The 20,317-nt window shown below is 45.1% G+C and overlaps 1 protein-coding gene across 3 annotated transcripts in view; it reads left to right on the top strand.

Annotated features, from left to right (window-relative positions):
• Window positions 1–20,317, top strand: part of LOC135033722 (CUB and sushi domain-containing protein 2-like) — a 1,450,369-nt gene that overhangs the window by 1,376,910 nt on the left and 53,142 nt on the right. For all 3 annotated transcript variants that reach the window (XM_063954204.1, XM_063954205.1, XM_063954206.1), the window contains 6 exons: window positions 345–458; window positions 2,897–3,085; window positions 10,825–10,971; window positions 13,812–14,000; window positions 19,156–19,341; window positions 19,442–19,636. In XM_063954204.1, the coding sequence (XP_063810274.1) occupies window positions 345–458; window positions 2,897–3,085; window positions 10,825–10,971; window positions 13,812–14,000; window positions 19,156–19,341; window positions 19,442–19,636 (1,020 nt within the window). The remainder of the gene's footprint in view (window positions 1–344; window positions 459–2,896; window positions 3,086–10,824; window positions 10,972–13,811; window positions 14,001–19,155; window positions 19,342–19,441; window positions 19,637–20,317) is intronic.

Below are 20,317 nucleotides of genomic sequence, written 5' to 3' on the forward strand. Positions count from 1 at the left end.
TTTGCTGGCACTGCAGCACTCACCAAAACCAGATCACCAAGAGACTTAAGATGGCTTCACCTTCCCTATATATATCAAGCCCTACCCTTAAAGAAGGCTGTACTTTCCTCACAGCTAGGTCCACCCCTCCCCAGATGTTTAACTCTTTTCTCTCCTATGCAGTCAATACTCTCTTCTTCTGTGGGTAATATTTATTTCTGAATTGTCACATAATATTTAAACTTTAACATTGTTAACATATATAATAGTAGTTGTATATTCAATTTCTTACTGTATTTTGTTGTATTTCTTATATAACATTTGCTAAGCGACAAAACTTTCATTTTTCACATCCTGCTTCCCAGGTGATATTGTGCGCTACAAATGTCTCCCAGGATTCACCTTGGTGGGGCCTGAAATCTTGATCTGTCATCTTGGAACCCGCTTACAGTTTGAGGAACCTCCCCCATCCTGTGATGGTAAGATCTTCTAACACATCTCCATCTCACAATGTTTGCCAGTCTCCCAAATTTGACTAGCCACCTTGGCTGTAAACGCTATGGCCTTGGGCCCTTGTCCATGGATTAGTTACATGCAGTGCCGTAATTAGACATTTTAGCGCTGTGTGCAAGAAACCGTATCGGTGTTCCTAAAATCCCCCCTCATGTATACAAAACAGGGCCAGTGCACGCCACAGGCGCGCAAAAACATATAGGGGCATGGCTTCATGGGGAAGGGGCGTGGCCACAGAGCTCCATTTTATACATTGCGGCAGGCAGAGCTCCCTTTTACACAGTACGGCAGGTAGAGCCCACTTTTACACAGTATGGTAGGTAGAGCTCCCTTTTAAGCCCCTTTCACATCTCCAATGCTGGATCCCACCCGGAAATTGGAAACGGGTCCTTCCCAGGTGGGATCCGGCATTGGAGCCTCAGCGCTGGCTACCTGACTCGGCAATACGCCGGGCCGGTTGCCATAGTGGCGGGGGGCAGAGCTGGCAGCGGGGGTGGATGCGGCATTGGGAGATGAGCTCATCTCCGCGCCACCTCTCCCCATGTAGTACACGGGTCCTGGGTCGCATCGTCCCGAGAACCCGTTTACATTGCTACTGACCCGGTATTAAACCCGGAAATAACCCTTCTTATAACCCGGGTTGAATTACCGGATCAGGCGATCCGGAAATTCTCCAAGGCCCCTTTCACATTGCACACTGACCCGTGTCGACCCGGCAATATGCCGGGTCGATAACGGGTTATTTTTGTGATGCGAAAGGGGTATTACACATTACGGCAGGCAGAGTCCCCACGCTACGGCAGGCAGAGTCCCCTTTTTACACATTATGGCAGGCTGAGTCCCCCTTTATACACATTATGGCAGGCTGAGTCCCCCTTTTTACACATTACGGCAGGCAGAGTCCCCTTTTTACACATTACGTCAGCAGAATACCCCTTTTTACACATTATGGCAGGCAGAGTCCCCCTTTTTTACACATTATGGCAGCAGAGTCCCCCTTTTTTTTTTACACATTAGGCAGGCAGAGCCCCCTTTTTTACACATTAGGCAGGCAGAGTCCCTTTTTTTACACATTACAGCAGCAGAGTCCCCCTTTTTACATATTAAGCAGGCACAGTCCCCTTTTTACACATTATGGCAGGCAGTCCCCCTTTTTTACACATTACAGCACCAAAGTCCCTCTTCTGCACCAGGTAGCACCCTTACACATACTGCATCAGTTAGCACCCTTATACACACTGCACCAGGTAGCCCCTTATACATACTGCACCAAGTAGCACCCTTATACACACTGCACCAGGTAGGCACTTATACACACTGCACCGGGTAGCCACTTGTAAACACTGCACTACGTAGCCTCTTATACACACTGTACCAAGTAGCACCCTTATACACACTGCACCAGGTAGCCTCTTATACGCACTGCACCAGGTAGCCTCTTGTATACACTGCACCAGATAGCCTCTTATATGCACTGCAATAGGTAGCCTCTTATACGCATTGCACCAGGTAGCTTCTTATACACAGTGCATCCAGTAGCTGCTGTATACACTCTGCACCCAGTAGTCTCCCCCCTCCCCCCATTACTTTAGCACAGGCAGGGGCAGAGGCTGGCAGCAGATGGGCTTGCAGCGGGTACACTGTTTTACCCCAGGCTGCAGATCTTCTGCCACCTCCAATCCGGCTCCTTCGGTCTTCAGAACTGGGCTGCTGGGGTTCGCCTGCAATGTTCTCTCACCGCCCGGGCTCGTCCTTAGCTTTGTTGCCAGGGTCTTCTCTCTTTTCCGACAGTCTGTGTCGATGTGGGCTTCTCTGGTGTCTGGTCCTTTTCTGGTCCACACCTCCGGGTAGGCCTCCTCTGCAGTGTTGGCGCTGCCCCTGTCTGGACAGCACTGCTCCTTTTCTTCTCCTCAGGATGAGTGGTCTTCCGCGAAGTCCGGGTTCCCTGGCTGCTCCTCCGGTTCAGCGCTGCTGCAGCTCCTCTCCAACGGCGTCACCCAGTCCTCCCTGCGCAGTCAGGCAGTGACGCGGGCAGAATTCTACCTTACAGGGGTCCTCTGTGGTTGCTGCTCCTCCCGGCGCTGCACAATCCGGTCTGGGCATTGAGCTGTGACGGTGGGGGGATGTGGGCTGGACCCCAGAGTGCGGCTGTGGCAGAGCGGACAGGCGGGTGTTGCCGGTGGTCCTGAGCCTCCAGCGTATCTGTGCTGTGTGCCAGGCACCACTGGCACACACCTAGTTATGGCCCTGGTTACATGTTATATGCAGTTATGATATAGTGAGTCACAAGTACTGCCAATGACTGTAAACTTTGAATGGTAAACTATTTCATTGTCCATCTCAATAACTCATGAATCTTTCAAACAGATACATTATGGCTGTGTTGATCTTTGTCTTTCCTTAGTACTTTGTCCAGCTATTGAGATCCTGACTGATTCCACTGGAGTAATCCTGAGCCAAAGTTATCCCGGTACCTATCCTCAGTTCCAGACATGTTCCTGGCTTATTAAAGTTGAAGCCGGGTACAATGTGACCCTTACTGTGGAGTACTTTCTAAGTGAGAAGCAGTATGATGAGTTCGACATATTTGATGGTGAGACTAAGTTTATGGAATTTTTTGCTTCGCTTCCTTCATTTTTGTAATTAATATGCAGAAAGAGAATATTATGTTATTTTGAATGCATGAGTCAGAATGTATAGCATGCAGCACATTAAAACATATAGAAGTAGTAGTTATAGCAGCAGCAGCAGCAGCAGTAGTAGTAGTAGTAGTAATAATAGCAGTAGTAGTAGTAGCAGTAGTAGTAGTAATAATAGCAGCAGCAGCAGTAGTAGTAGTAATAATAGCAGCAGCAGTAGTAGTAGTAGTAGTACTAATAATAGCAGCCGTAGTAGTATTAATGGTAGTAGTAGTAGTAGTAGTAGTAGTAGTGCTATATTTTACCTATCAATTGTAGCTCTAGTAATAATCAGCAGCTCTGAATAATTTATGTGCTGAAGGCAACTAGAGGAAATAAACCAAGTAATCAAGTAACAGCGCATTTGACGATCAGAATGTTTAGCTGGGAGAATACTTAGGGGTCTATTTATTAACATTAGTTTTACTAAAATAATGTGAAAAAGGTTGTTTTCACACCCTTTTCACATTATTTTAGTATCACCTGAATGTATTAAAGGGCATTTGGAGCAGTTTTCATGAAAAACTGCCCCAAACCCTTTGATTAACTTTTTTGGTTTAGCAAGCCACATCGCATTCCCCATACTTACAATGGGAAATGTGATGTGGCCAAATTTACAAAAAAAAAAAAATTGTGAAAAAACACCGCAGTGTGCCCTGTGATAATCTCGCCAGCTCAGGCTGCCCCTGGCAGAGAAAGCTGAGTGGGGACCCGGCAGAGTGATCAGCTATGTGTGTCCGATCACAGTGTAAAAAAAAAAAAACATGCTCACCTGTCCAGGGAGCCGGTGTCCGCTGCTCCGGTAAGCGCAGCCGGGCGCCAGGTCCCCCATATGATGCGCTGTGAACCCGGTGCAGTAAAGTGAAGCTGCAAAATGGCAGCGCACTTTACAGCACCGGGGGTCTAAGCGCAGGAGAAGGACCCGGCGCCCGGCAGCCTCCTGAAGCAGCGCGGACGGGCTCCCTGGACAGGTGAGTATATTGATCTTCTGGGGAAGGGGAGGTCCACGGCGTGCGGGGGTAGTCGCGATGGAGGGGTCGACCGGGCGGCGGAGGTACCGGCGATGTCGGCGGGGGCGGTGCATGCGCTGCAGGACATCGGGGTATTTTTTACGAAAAATAACCCGATGATGCTGCGAAGAGGCATCGCAGGGACAGAGCTTGGCCGCAAGCTCTGTTCCTGCATGCGATAATTGATACATCCCTGCGATGTAATCAATTATCGCAGTGCGAGTTGGGGCGATTTTATCACCTGTCATCCGCATCCTGGATGCGGATGCTGATAAATAGGCCCCTTAATTAGTAATTAGGTTCAATACATCAGATAAAGTAGAATTGTGGATCCCCATGCAAGTTAGAGTATTTTAAATGTTTTATTTAAAGTGGTATAGAAATATGATGGAAGATAGGCCCAGATTCTGTCAAATCTGCCAGACGGACTGCAGTGCATCAGAGCAAATCTGGGTTGATATGGGCTACCGTACTTTTATTAAAATGGGCTACTCAGCCTTGTTCGGTATTCCGCTCCTACTTGTAATAAAATAGTGATACAAACTAAGACAGATGTTGGTGAATGAATCAACAGAGAGCAATGGCCATAGATCTGTGAGCATACTGCTTCGAGAACACTTATAAGCTTCTACTGTACGTATATCTTGTAGAATAAGCAAAATGTCTCCTGATACCTTGAACTAATGTTGGAAAGGATTATCTCCCAACTATTACTGGTTGCCCCTGGCCCCCCAGGCATGAACAAACATATATCCAAACTCATTCTCCATATCACCCTGTCACTTGTCGACTACCTATTATCTGGAAATCTCAAAATTCCCTTTCTATAACAGCTTTTTTTTCTTACTAGCTTCTTCAGAACTTTGACTTGCAATAATTCTATAGACCTAGCCACTCCAATTGGGCTCTGACTTTCCCTGCCCCTTTTTTCCTTGTCCCACGTTCTAGAAGTAACAGAATCCCTGGGTCATCAAATGTTCCTTTGTTTTATACATCATCCCTGGAATTGTTGATTATATTTCTAGCCATATTATTATACACATTTTGTATGCAAGTTTGTACTAATTATTTTGTATGCAAGTTTGAATGGAGTTTATTAAAAAGAAAGGACAAGATTGGTACTAGTGAAAAACAGCCCAAAACGGATGATGGAGTTCACCGTTACATTATTACAGATGCATACTTGAAATGTGGGATATTGAGCTTTGCATGCTGTGTCTGCTTATAAGGCCCAATCTGACCCTTACACCAGGTAACAGTTATAGTAGTCATAGGCTACAGCAGTTGTGGCATCATAGAATGCAGTTTAGAGCTGAAAACATCACAATGAAGAAAGAAAGGTCTGATGAAAGGGTTCAAGTCAATTAGGCTGAACTGTTGTAATTTCACCATTAAGGTAATGTTCCCCCAATGGGCCTAATTCAGACCTGATCGCTAGGCTGCATTTTTGTGCAGCAGGCAATCAGGTCTAAACTGGGCATGCGTATGCACCACAATGCGCAGGCGCGTCACACAGGTACAAAGCGGATCGCCGCTCAGCGATGGGTTTGTGCGAAGAATCCATTTGCACGGTCATTCGAAAGGAGATTGACAGGAAGAAGGCGTTTGTGGGTGTCAACTAACCATTTTCTGGGAGTGGTTGGAAAAACGCAGGCGTGTCCATGCATTTGCAGGAAGGGTTCTTGACATCAATTTCCGGTCCCGGACAGGCTGAAGTGATCGCAGCGGCTGAGTAACTCCTGGGCTACTCAGAGACTGTACAAAATCTGTTTGTACACCTCTGTTAAACATGCGTTCGCACACTTGCACAGCAAACATACACTCCCCTATGGGCGGCGACTATGCGAACGCAGGACTGCAATAAAACCCTAGCGAGTGAACAGGTCTGAATTAGGCCTTGAGGGCCTAATTCAGACCTGAGAGTAGATGTGCTAAATATAGCACATCTCCGATCAGCTTCCCTGACATGCGGGGGGATGCCTAGCACAGGGCTAGTCCACCCCACATGTCAAGCCCTACACCGCCGCACAAGTACAAAAGCATCACACAGCTGCAATGCTTTAGTACTTGAAGAGTAGATCCCTACCAGAGCAGCTCCTGCGTGCTGGCAGGGAGCTACTCATCACTGTCCGGGTCACGCAGCCGCCGTGGTCCGCACCGTCCAGACAAGACTGCATTGCCCGGACCGCACCCCTAAAATGGCAGCCAAACCCCGCTGGCCCTCCCGTCCAGCAACCCCCTCTGCCTGTCAATCAGGCAGAGGCGATCGGAGGGCTGAGACGGCCGTTGGCTGTCTGGCATGCAGTGCACCGGCGCATGCGCAGTTCAGACCTGATCAGCTGCTGTGCGGAAATGCACAGCAACGATCAGGTCTGAATTAGGCCCTATATCGGGCCTGATTCGGATTTGGAAGCAAAGCAAAAAAGCTAGCCACTGGGCAAAACCATGTTACACTACAGATAAGGCAAATATAACATGTGCAGAGAGATTTAGATTTGGGTGGGGTGTGTCCAAACTGAAATATAAATTCCAGTGTAAAAACGATGTCTAACATTTGTGGGCTACATGCAAAAGCAGACAGTATTTACCCTTCACCAAGGGTTAAAGTGGGCCGGAATGGAGCAGAACTGTGTTCTGTCAGTTGTATTTGGAGGTGGAACACGTGTGTGTGTGTGTGTGTGTGTGTGTGTGTGTGTGTGTGTGTGTGTGTGTGTGTGTGTGTGTGTGTGTGTGTGTGTGTGTGTGCGTGTGTGTGTGTGTGTGTGTGTAAGGGACAATACTGTGGGTATTTGTGTAAGGGGCATTACTGCTCTGGGCTTTGCATATAAGGGGCACTACTGTATGGTCTAATGTGTATACGGGGCACTACTGTGTGGCATAACATGTATAAGGGGTACTATTGTGTAACGTAATGTGACTAAGGGGCACTACTGTGTGACAACATGACTAAGGGACACTACTATGTCATAATGCAAGTAAGGGGCACTACTATGTGGTGTAATGTGAATTAGGGGCACTACGTGCAGTGTAATGAGAATAAGATTGTGCTACTGTGTGGCATAATTTGAATTGGGGGTACTATTGTGTGGCCATGTCCTTTCACTGTGACTGCACACTCTCTTTTTTTCGCTGCCGTCTTTGGGGTGCATTGTTCCTTTAGAAAGTATGGAGGTGCTAGCACTGGCCTAGGCTCCGTCTAATGGGGGCGATACGTTTCGGGGGAAATAAGTTCCACCACCGCTCCAGGACTAATCTAAGCCCTTGCCTGAGCAGAAAAAAATTATAAATGTATTTCTTCCCCTTGAATTGCAACATTCTTTGTTCCAGATACAAAGTTACTATACATGCTTTTTCTACCTTGCTTCCAAATCCGTATGAGACCCATCACATTGTTTTCTATGGCACCTGGTACAATTCTCAAACAATTTAATTGTAATCTTTGCACCACACCTAGGGCCTGATTCATTCCTGATCACTGCTATGTGGTTTCGCACAGCGGGTGATCAGGACCTAACTACGCAATGCGTATGACCCGCAATACGCACGCGTGTCGGACAACATCAAAGGGCATCGCGGGTCAGTGGCACGACTGTGAAAAATCAGATTGCACGGCATTCATAAGGCGATTGACAGAAGAAGGCTGTCTGTGGGCGGTAACTGACCGATTATTGGGAGTGTCAGGAAAAACGCAGGCATGCCCAAGCGTAATCAGGGGTGGTGTCTGACGTCAGCTCCGGCCCCGATCAGCCTGTTCTCATCGCACAGTAGGAGTAAGTCCTGGGCTGTGCAGAGACTGCACACAGTGGATTTTTGCTGCTCGGCGTACACATGGGATCGCACACTTGCACAGCGAATTTACACTCCCCCCGGAGGCGGCGACTATCTGATCGCAGGACAGCAAAGTTAGCAGCCCAGCAATCAGGTCTGAATCACCCCCTTATATCATGTAAATTCACTTGGGGAGACATAATGCAGGTCATAATGTAAGAATGTACATGTTTTTCCAGAAATATTATTCATGATCACAAAAATGAAAAATTGGATTGGGGCATAACAATTCAAACTATGGTCTCCAGCATTTCTTTCTTTGTTATTTTTGTACAGATGTAGCCTCCGTTATCTTGGCTGGCTAAGGTGTTAGTCGCGATCGGGCATACGCAGCGTGCATAGGCACAAGGAGGTACACCTAGTCATAGGGAGGCGCACCTAGTCATAGGGTGGCACGCCTAGTCGTAGGGAGGCGCACGGAGCTTTTGGCTTTTTAAGTGTAATACCTGCGATCATCCACCAGATGTTGCTTTTTAAAATCACCATTGCGCATGCGTGTGGTCTCCATTAAAATACAATACCGAAATACATAGTAAGAACTGCTTTACTGGTGCGTCTCATTATGCTACAATATGCTACAATATGATGTCATACAGTATTTTACAGTGTACAGAAGTAAATACAGTAGTACAGTATATACAGATGCAAACGAACTTGATAAAGCCACAGTATAGTCTATTGACGTTAGGAATATGTGAGCGTCCAAGTCCCACAGACAAATCAACAAATAAAACCAGTAGTGTAAACAGACACAAACGAACGTGTTACAGGTGCAGTGTTATCTATTGATGGTAGGGATATGTTAGCGTCCAAATCCCGTAGCCATTACGGCATAATCAAAACCAATGGGCTTATGCATCTGTCATTAGGCGACGTGTCCGACTGGTGAAGCGTACCGCTTCCCATGCTTAGAGTCCCGGGTTCGATTCCCAAAGTGCGAATGCATGTTAATTTTTTCCTGACACTTTTATTTATGTATTTATTGTACTGTACTATACTTTCACATTCCATAGAAGTGTGCACACAAGTTTTACATAAAGCACGGCAAAGCTGCAGGAGCGTATCTACTATAAAATACACAGCGGCTACAAGGATATGGTTCTATGCACCGTACGATTCAAATACAGTTCTGTAGCAGACCAGACTCAATTGAAATGGCTACCACCCATGACCCCTTGCCTCGTGGAAGCCATCAGCTATCGAGCCAGTGACTGCATAGGTTTTGCAAGTTACAGGGCAATGCTGAAGGAGCATCACAAAGCCCTAGCTAAAATACACAGAGACGATAGGGATAGGTGAGCGCTATGCACATTATGATACACCGGACTTGATTGCATAGTAGGTTGACAAAATGGGCGCCGCCCGTTATCCCTTGCCCCGTGGAAGCCCTTCGCTGCGGAGCGAGTGACGGCACAAGCTCTTGTTTCTCTTCTCATATAGAACAGCACAGATTCTCTAACGTCAATGAACTACAGTATTACTCGAACACTTACTGTAGTTGCGTCTGCATACACTACTGTATTTTTAAATGTATTGATATGTCTACGGGTGTATTTTAGATAGCGGAATTAGACGCTCATGAAGCTTTGCTCTGATTTATGTAAACTCTGTGTGCATGTTTCTATTGAATGTGAAGGTACCATTATAGTAGATGTCCCCAAAACAAAAAATGGAATAAAGTGTCATAAAAAATATTATTTTTATTAATTACTCATTCTACGGGACCTCATTGCCACTGTGTATACAGTATACTGTATTTTAACTAGTGTATAGAGATGTTCCTTCAGCAGTGCCCTGATTCTTGCAATATCGATAACATCGCTCACTCCATACACTTGCTGTGGGCTTCCGTGAGGCGCTGGGTCACGAGCGGCAGCCATTTTGTCAACCCACTCTGTGATTGAGTCTGGCCTGCTACTGTACTGTATGTGTACCGTACGGTGCATGGAGCTCGTTTATCCCCACAGCCGCTGTGTATTTTAAATAGCGGAATGTGACGCTCCTGCAGCTGTGTCTTGATTTATGTAAAATCTGTGTGCACACTTCTATTGAATGTGTAGGTATATTACTATAGAGTACAAAAAAATAAACAAAGTGTCAGCAAAAAATAAACATGTATTCACACTGTGGGAATCGAATCCAGGACTCTTAGCATGGGAAGCGGCACACCTCACTCTTCAGACATGACAGCTCATGATAACTGCACAAGCTCATGTGTAAATGTACTGTTAGCAGTGATCCCTTCACATTGGTTTTTGTGTAGGGGACTTGGACGCTCATATTGGACGTTTTCATCATACTGTACCCTTATCGTTAATGGACAATAGTTTGTAACACGTTCTTGCGTCTATATAAACTACAGTATTGCTTGTTGCATCTTAGTCTGTATACACTAACACGGCAAAGGACAATATTGGTCTGTGTGTACAGTATGCAGTACTGTACGTACATTCGTCACTGACCATTTGCAAGAGCTTGTAGATCAATCCGCCGCTATTTGCTCTAAAGTACTGGATTAGTGGCGCATTAGCCACCCAGTGGTGGAGATGTGTATTGCATGCTGAGTATGTAGTCGTGCCTCAACGCGCCTGTCTGTGATTAAACTCAGCAACCTAAGCTATTGCCTAGGCGTGACTAAACCTCCGTTTAGGTGGAGAAACAGCCAAGATAATGAGGCTCCATTTGTACATTAAATAACTTAATCCACTGAGTTTCTAAGCATCACAATTGTAGTTTACATTACCATTTAGTAGAGTACATTGTTTGAGTTTCCTCTCCTTCATGGAATGTATCTTAAATAGCCTATCTTACTCCAGGTCCATCTGGACAAAGTCCATTGCTAACATCCTTGAGTGGCAACTATTCATCACCCATGACCTTCACCAGTACAGGAAACAAAGTGCTTCTACGTTGGATGTCTGATCACGCATACAGTAGGAAGGGGTTCAAGATACGCTACTCAGGTGAGAATAATACATGATTCATTGGTAATGGTTGACGCACAGCTAGAGTACAACTAGATTAAGAATGTTGAAAGTGTTTTAGGGAACAATATCTTAATATTGGATTACAATATGACTAACATAGTAACAAGTAATGACAAATAATTTCCTGGAAATCTGTATTCCCCATTGTGGTAGAAAAACATTCAATAGCGCTCATGAAATTTAGTCAAATGAGCAATATGTATTTTAAATGCCTCACATAAGGATAATTAGTACTATAACGACTTATTTAGAAAAACCTATGAAAAAGCTCAATTCGTTGCAGTGAATGTTTAGTCATTCCCATGTGTGCTATTCTATTTACATAATATCATATTTTACCATGAGGGTAATGTTAGTGGGACATCTACTTATCTGCTTTACACATTTATACAGGGTGAGGCAAAAAAAAAAAAAAAAAAACTTCCAGATTTTAAAGGTTAACAAAAAAGGCATGGTAAATGTTATTCAAAATTTGAGTACATAATCTAAAAGTGCTTGGAATACAGGTTATTTTCAATTGGTTTTGAATATGATATTGTCATTTCTTGGTGTATAGCAGCCTTCAGTTCATTGATGGTTCTTGGTTGATGTTTGTAGACCTCAGATGGTCCCAACGGCTGTGTAGACGGTATGTGGTCAGCATACCGCTTGCCTGGATCCTGGCTGTCACAATACCGATGCCGGGATCCTGACTGGGGCACCGTACGGCCTCCGGTATACCGGTGAGGTAGGTGATTCCCCCTCTATGGGTGTCCAAAACACCCACAGAGGGAGAATAGAACCTGTGGCAAGCACACCAAGCCCGCATGGGCTTTGTTGCTCTCGCCCCCCTGCCGGCATTCCACCATTCGGGATGGTGATGTTGGTATACTGACCATCGGCATCCTGTGCAGCGGGACACCATACCGATCCCATGTAGAGGCCTTTCATGAAGCCGATGAGGATTGTCGTCGTCGTCCCCCCCCGCCCCCCCACTAACAAAAATTCTTCATATTAATGTAGCCAGACCGATGAAAGTGAGCTTTGAATGAAGGCTACCATCCGGATGATATCATATTCAAAACCAATTGCAAATAGACTATATTCCATGCACTTTTACACTATGTGCTGAAATTTGTAATAGGAATTACGGTGCCTGTGTTTTTAAACTTTAAAACCTGGGAGGTTTTTTTTTGCCACACCCTGCATATTTGTATGCCATTTGTGTTTGTGTTGTATCTAGTTGGGAGACAGGAGTAAAATAATAATGTTTTAATCATATATAAATGTGGTCCTTTTCTAATATACTGCTTTTATATGATATATATTATTACATATTGTTTTTATTAATGGCGTTTGCTTGCTTTCGGCTGTAGCCCATGCTAACTATCTGAGATTACATTTCTTCTTCACCTCTTAAAATGACCTGGTTTATGCTGCAACTCTGCAGTCTTCTGATAAAACATTGTTTACTGTCATTAAAACAAAAGGAAACACTTAATATAGAATAGTGTTTTCCTAGCAGTTCTGAGCTCCTTTCTTAGAGGTGGAAGTTCCTTATACTGTAGTATCTGCTATAATTGGTGACAAGAGTGCTTTTCTTTCTCTGATGCTCCAGTCCATGAGAAAATGACTTATTTTGAGGCTGTTGTCAGAGCAGTTTAATCAGTAGAATATAAGCATTCTGAAAATTGTAGTCTGATGGCCCGCATGAAAGATAACATGCTTTATTTTGGGTTTGGAAAAGTTTGCAACAAAACAAATTTTCACCCATGAAATTCTTCCAGTATTAGTTATTTTTGTTCCATTGTCTTTTGTGGTTTTCCTTAAGGGCCACACATTAGTCGACCCGCTGCTGAGCTGCCCGACGGCTGATACGGCAGGCGGGCGACCCAGCGGCTGGGGGAAGGTGACGGGGGGAGTGAAGTTTCTTCACTCCCCCGTCACCCGACTCCATAGCAGTTCATGCAAATATGGACGAGATCGTCCATATTGGCCTGCATGCACGAGCGACGGGGCACCAACGATGAACGATATGACCAAGTTCAAACGTTCATATCGTTTAGTGCTGTCGGCCAGTGTGTAGGGCCCTTTACACTGAAAAGACTTTTCACTGAAACTTTTCCACATGAAATACCAAGTTGTTCTGCTGTTATTTTTTTTTTATTATATCAAGTATCACTGCACAAAGCACTTAAGAGCCCCATACACTTATGCGACCACATGTCGCAGGCGATCACCCCAGCAGCCTCCCGGGGGGGCAGGATCGCCCAAGATACATTCTATGCTGTCCTTTTGCATACGATGTATCTTGGGCGATCCTTGGTGATCCCAGCCGTGCCCCCAGGTCGGACCTGATTGAATGTGCAGCACATTCAATCTGGAGGATCCGATCCGATGCTCATGGGAACGCGCATCGGATAGGATCGGAGACACCTCCAAAATGTCCTATTTCATCCGATATATCGGGCCAAATGCACGAAATTGGATGAAATCTGTCATTATCGCTCTAGTGTATGGGGCCCTTTAGGGCTAGATGCATCATCGCTTGGAAAGTGATAAAATGGAGAGTGAAAAAGCACCAGCCAATCAGCTCCTACCTGCCATTTTTCAAACAGCCTGTGACATGGTAGTTGTGAGCTGATTGGCTGGTACTTTTTCACTCTCCATTTTATCACTCTCCAAGCGATGATGCATCTGGCCCTACTGCTACGACGTGACAACTTATATTAATTTTAATGATAAAAAAATAAATTAAGAACAGAATGTAGCCACACTTTATTCTGTGCTTTCATGTTAATACTCACTTACCCAGTTTCCTTTGTGTGTCTATTTAGCCGCATACTGCAGCCTCCCGCGTCCTCCTCTCCACGGCTCCATACTAGGTCCTGTTATCAGTCCTCCCGGAGGGGTTGTGCGGTTCACATGCAATCCTGGCTACAGGCTCATTGGAATTAACTCAGCTACATGCCTACGTCGTCCTCAAGGCTATTATGACTGGAACTCAGAGGTGCCACTATGTCAGGGTACGTTTACAGTAAAAACACCCCAAAACACTACATATACAAATGAACAATCTAATCTTTAAAAACATAAAACATTGTGTCAAATGTAGTATATTGAATGTAATAGCACACAGATAATAGAGACTTGTTTATTAGCTAGGCTGTGTTATGTTAGCAGAATGTGGCCACTATTAAATTGTCATTATTTCAAAAGAACAGCTGTTCATGTATGCATACGCTTCTGATTGTGTTGCATTAATTCATCAGAGTTAGAGAAGCCTGACCCTACAGTAGAATGTAGTGGAATAGATTTACATAAACTGATTACAAATATGCATTGTGGAAAATGTGGAGATAAGTTACAAGAGTTGAGATGTACGTTTAAGCATCTGCTGCATAAGTGCAGAATTACTAGAAAAAGGGGACATATAAATAAATGCAACTGATATACTGACACAGAGATTCTAATTGTGCATCTATTGGCGGTCGCCCATCTGCGAGTTTATTCAAATGGCACTATAAACTCCGTCCTTTGTGTACACCAGTGCTGCCGAATGTGCAAGGACTGAGACACCCACTTTTAGCGCCCGTGCATGCTGTAATCTGATTGTTGCATCCTTAGATGCTATGATCGGTATCACCATCGAAACCTGCACTAGCTCTATGACAGGTGCAGTTTCTCTGTCTGGCCATGGCTTCCTGTCTGCCACTGTGCATCTTTTACATCATATTTGTGATACCGTCTGTCCCGATTACAACAGAATCTTTGTGTGCACCATATACATGCACAGTTGCAAATAATCAAAGATCGGCATTGTGTGCGGATTTCATGCCACTCAGAATCAGGCCCACAGTGTTTCGGATCCCAATACCATCCCTTACTATTAAAATGTAGTGAAAGTAACCCTTAAATGTGTCTATATTCCAATTGCTTCTGTCATAAATCATTGGTAAACTAGTCCCAAACTAACTTTAAATGGTAATTTACTTACCTTTACTCAACTAAGACTTCTACTTTTATCATTGCGTTGTCTCAGTTTGTGGGTCAGCATAGATTTATGTCTCTATTATAAAAGCAAATTATCTATTTTTACCAATATCTCTTGTTTTGTATTTCTCACTCAGAGCAAATGTCACAGTGGTTGTTTTTAACAATAAACAATTTATGTTTTGTTTTATTTTATTAAAATTCTATGTCTGTTCATCATTAAATTATACATATCCATGAGATCCATTAAATATAATACTGGGGACTTTTTTTTAGAGTTTTCTAGACAAGGATAATTTCTTGCTATCAGAACCCATGCTACCATTTTGCAAACAAATGCCTAGTGCAGTATTGGTTAGGGATTACCCAACACACTGATACCACTTTTACACTCGCACTCCCGGGTCACTCCCGGGTTGCTTCCCGGGATGCGTCCCAGGATGCCTTCCCGGGACTGACCCCTTTCACACTGCACTAAGACCTGGGATCGACCCGGGACAGCCCCATTTACACTGATCCCGGGATATCCCTGCAAATGCATTAGTATGTCATTAGAAATGGCCTTGGGCTCAGAAAAGATGACATCAGCTTTTCTGAGCCCAAGAAAGCTCCAATCCGAGTCCTTTTAACAGTCCCGGGATAGTGAATCCCGGGACGGACCCTTTCACACTACCCAGCTTCCCGGGACGGTCCCGGGACCAACCCTGCTTTTGACTTGGGATGAAATCCCGGGATGCTCGTCCCGGGAAATTGTCCCTGTACCCATTTACACTGAGAAGAATCCCGGGATGATGCGCGTTCACGTGCAATATCCCGGGATTTTTCTGCGAGTGTAAAAGGGGTATGAATGAGTGACATTAAGGACAAGCAGCTGTGTCTTCTTACTTGTATCCTGCTGTCCCTCCATGTTTATGATGGACTGGGTTTATATATGATGTTACAGCATAACACCACACTTCCATCTGCTGAGGAATGAATCTTTGGGGTGGGGGTGTAATGCATGATGGAGGTAGGCAAAATGAGGTGTTCACCATTTCTGAGGTGCTGGCATGGGTGCCTACGGAATTGGTATTGGCATTAATTGTACCGTACCAAAAATCTGGTTAAAAAAAAACATTCAGAAATGAATCATCTCTACCCACACTGCCCACTCTGGTCATCTACTTAAATTGTTTATAGGAGCTCCACAGAATATCTGCAGGTAGAACCTTGTGGTGATCACATCTGTGTAAATTACAAAATAACCAAACAACAGCAATAATTAACTTTCGTGTGTCCTTATTGGTTTTGGAACATTCTGGATATATTTCTGGACAAGAGATTGCAGTCCTGTATTATAATATACTGCGGTTCTTGGCAGGCTTGTTACCACCTAACATTTTTCTCAAGGTGGCTTTAGTACGTATAGTACTTGCTACAGTCATAATGTATTGGAATTCAACACACTCTGCAGTCTAGACTAAGATATCCCTTAGCTTCCCTGCCAGCCAACCTGACACTGCCATAATTATCATTTCATCTGGAGGCATGAGGTGTCCCCCTTTCCCTGTCCAGCCGCTGAATTAACTGCCTCCACAAGCTGCCTATCTGCTTGTTACCAGGCCAGGCCTGGAGGAGCTGCCAAACTTTGAAACAATAATTAAGTGTTGCCCTCACTGAGTTGTATATGTACTTAATTCACCTTTTGTTACATAGTTAATTTTGTGAAAATCAGAGACAGGCGTTCAAAGGAAACTTTAAAGTGACAGGCTGGGAATTGTGTGTAACAATAAAAGACATACTTGCAATCTTGCAATACTACACATATATATTTTTATGATATTGCTGAATGGATCCAGTGATGGACAGTCAGGAAGTATTTCTGGGAGTTATAAAGGGCTTGGCTTGTGAAATGCGACTTGTCGCAAGTGTTTTGTGGGCTTGATATAGCCAGTGAGTTAGGCTTAGGACGCAGTTTCACTGGCCCTGTCGTCTTAGTGCCATCAGATATTATGAGCAACCATAGGATTGCACAGAAGTTTGCTGGTGCGACTGATATTTGTGCGATGCTGCATTTTTGTACACAAGTGGCGGATTAGAGATGCAGCTGGTGGATGCCCCTGTACAAAGTACAGCAGCTTCTGCATTAGCACCATTTCTTAGTACTGCTGTTTACAGAGACAAAATACCAATGGAATTGTGTCATAGTTGCCTACCTTCCTGCATCCTGTGGGAGACTCCTGTTTCACTGTGGAGTCTCCCGCTACCCCATAAAGTTTATTGAATCTCCCAGACTCTCCACTGCTCCCTCAGGAAACCAGACTAGCACATATGATGGGGTGGTATCTGGACAATGCATCACCTGGAAGTAGCTGCTGAGTACCAGAGCTGAGTGGCCAGTGTTAGCACAGGGAGGAGGTGTACTTGATACACAGTGACGTGCAGTGAGGTCAGTATCTGGGCAGCAGGGCCAGTGCAAGGCTTCTCGACACCCTAAACAAAACTTCAGACTGCTGCCGCCTGCCCCTTCCCAAACCACACACGCGTACCTACTGTACTTTCCAGACCCTCAGGTGAAAGTGTGGAGGTAGCATCTTAGAAGTTCATCAGCCATCTTCAGAATTAAGTTTAACAAGGATGCATCTTTTAGAGTTATCCTTCATTTTATGATAAGCAGACTCAGGACTATCCCCCCCCCCAGATCCTGGCTCCCTAGAAAACTGCCTAATGGTAGAGATGGCCCTGCTGGGGAGGCACATATGAGGGAGGGTCTAAGTGTCGGGAGCTGGTCTCACCCAGTGTAACTCTCACATCCCTGCATAATCTGGCAAATACCTGCAGAATCCAGTTGAAGGTCTGTAATCCCATGGAGCACTTGGGGATTATTATCTTGCAGCTCTTGTCCTGGGTGGCTGATCAGCGGAGCTGCCACAGCTGCTGAGACACGGCGATGAATAGGGCCATAGACACCAGGCAGGTGGCGTGATTGGTCAGGGAAAAGACCAGGTCAAAGCCTGGGAACAGCATGGTGTGTAGAGAGGGAGAGAGCCGGGGCTCAGCAGCAGCACCTGGGAAGGGACAGCAGAAACATCTCTGTACAGTAGGTCTGTACACACTGCAGCCAGGAGGAGACTGCAGACAGGAAGCCATTTACTGGTTGCTACTCCCCCCACTCAGCATGCATGGCAGCTACTACTCTCCCCTGCCGCCAATGCCCGCAGCACTGCTGAGCTCTGGTCTTTCCCTGCCCTTCCTGGATTGGTCACATTGGTCTGCCTACCCTGACTGCACACCCCTGTTGATACATCAATAAAACATTTTTTTTTTTTTTTCATTTTACTCACAGTAGTTAGTTAATATTAGAATGGCGGGAGATGTATCAAACCTATAGAGGACAAGGGGAGAAGTTGCCCATAGCAACCGATTAGCTTCTACTGTATATATCATTTATTTAATAACATTCTGTAAAGTGATAGCTTGCAGCTGATTGGCTGTTATGGGAAACATCTCCACCTGTACTCTTTATAAGGGGTGGTAGTCAGGAGACCGCCGATCACCCGTACTACACCCATAAGGGGTGGTAGTCATGTGACCGCCGGTCGGCTGACCGACAGTCACATGACCTCCTCCGTGAGCCCGACGGCTCACTATCCCGATGGTCGGCATGCCGACCAACAGGGACTATTTCCACTCGTGGGTGTCCACGACACGCATAGAGTGGGAATAGAACCCGTGGCGACCGTCGCCACCGAGCCCACAGCGTGGCGAGCGCAGCGAGCCCGCAAGGGGCTTGCTGCACTCGCCCCTCCCCGCCGGGATCCCGGCGTCGGTATGCTGCCGGGATCCCGGCGTCGGTAAGGTGACCGGCGGTCAGGAGACTGCCGGTCACCCGTACTACACCCTTTATAAGGTTTGATGTATCTTCATTATAGTAAACAGTGTATTGTCTGTGGGCAAATAGTACATCTATACTAGGCAGTATTAAGACAAATGAAGAAAGCTATACAAGGCACAGTGAGTAACCCACATCATAATGGGCAGCAGCTTTCTTTACAGAAACTTATGTATATCCTAGATGGGTGCAGAGATGTGGGCACAGAGAAATGCCCTACTTATTGTTAATCACCCTGCATGCATTGCAATTCTAGTAATGTGCTATCTAATGAAGACAACAGTGAGATCATTTAGGACCTTTTCTTCTCTGTTTAGCAATGTTTTGCGGTGTACCTGCTGCTCCCAAAAATGGAGCAGTATTTGGAAAGGAGTACACCGTGGGCACCAAAGCCTTTTATGACTGTAATGAGGGACACCACCTCCTGAATCCTGAAGATGCTACTGCAGAGTGTTTACCCTCCGGACACTGGAGCAATGGCAACAACCCCTCACAATGTGTAGGTGAGTACGTGACCAGCATCCAGCTGGTATGCTGCTCTGGTTACAGAAGTAGGTTGTTTTCTATTGGTTCTCCTCTTACAACTTGCCTTCTGTTTCCCAGCGGTCACATGTCCTGAAATCAACAGTATAAACACAGAACATGGTCGCTGGCGTCTCATCCAGAAAACACAGTATCAGTATGGAGCGGAGCTTATGCTAATCTGCGATCCTGGCTATTACTACATAGGATCTCGCATTATTCATTGTCAGGCCAATGGAACATGGAGTGCGGGGGAGACATTGCCTACCTGCAACAGTGAGAACCAATGATACTGTATATATACTCTGTCAATGAAAATTTTGCACTAGAATATTGTGTTACTGAAAATAATCAGCGGTGTTTTGAGCTGTAAGAAAAGAATGTATCAAACCAATGGCATTACTGCTTGATGCTTAGATATTATAAAGAAAAGAAAATGAGTTACCATATTGCTGGGTAACACTAGACACCCATATAACTGGGTGATTGATGTGTAATTACACTTTATATGATAGAAAACTGTTCTTTTCTTTGTTGTTAATGTAGAAAGCAGACTGCTTGTTACACAGATGAGTAGCAGAGTATGTTACACTAGTATGGACACCAAGAAATCAATGTGCACTTTAAACAAAACACATTAGATATATTGGGTAGACATAAACATCTGACAATATAATGTAATAGGACACAAGGTTTCAAATTACATAAAAGTAGTATTTTGGAATATGTTAATCCAGAATAAAAAAAGATGCAAACAATATCATAATTATGCACCTTAACCAGTGGCGGCTCCTACCTTTGTGGGAAGGGGGGCTGCTGCTGGCCATGCTGCCAGGTCCAGAGAAGGAGAGCCCACTGCTAGGTCCCGACTCCTGCCACCTGCACAATGGAGCTGTCAGGCGCCGACGCATGCGCACAAGCATCAGCTTGACTGCGTATGCATAAGCCCTGGAATCT

Source organism: Pseudophryne corroboree, chromosome 2, assembly GCF_028390025.1.
Source record: "Pseudophryne corroboree isolate aPseCor3 chromosome 2, aPseCor3.hap2, whole genome shotgun sequence".
Taxonomy (NCBI): Eukaryota; Metazoa; Chordata; class Amphibia; order Anura; family Myobatrachidae; genus Pseudophryne; species Pseudophryne corroboree.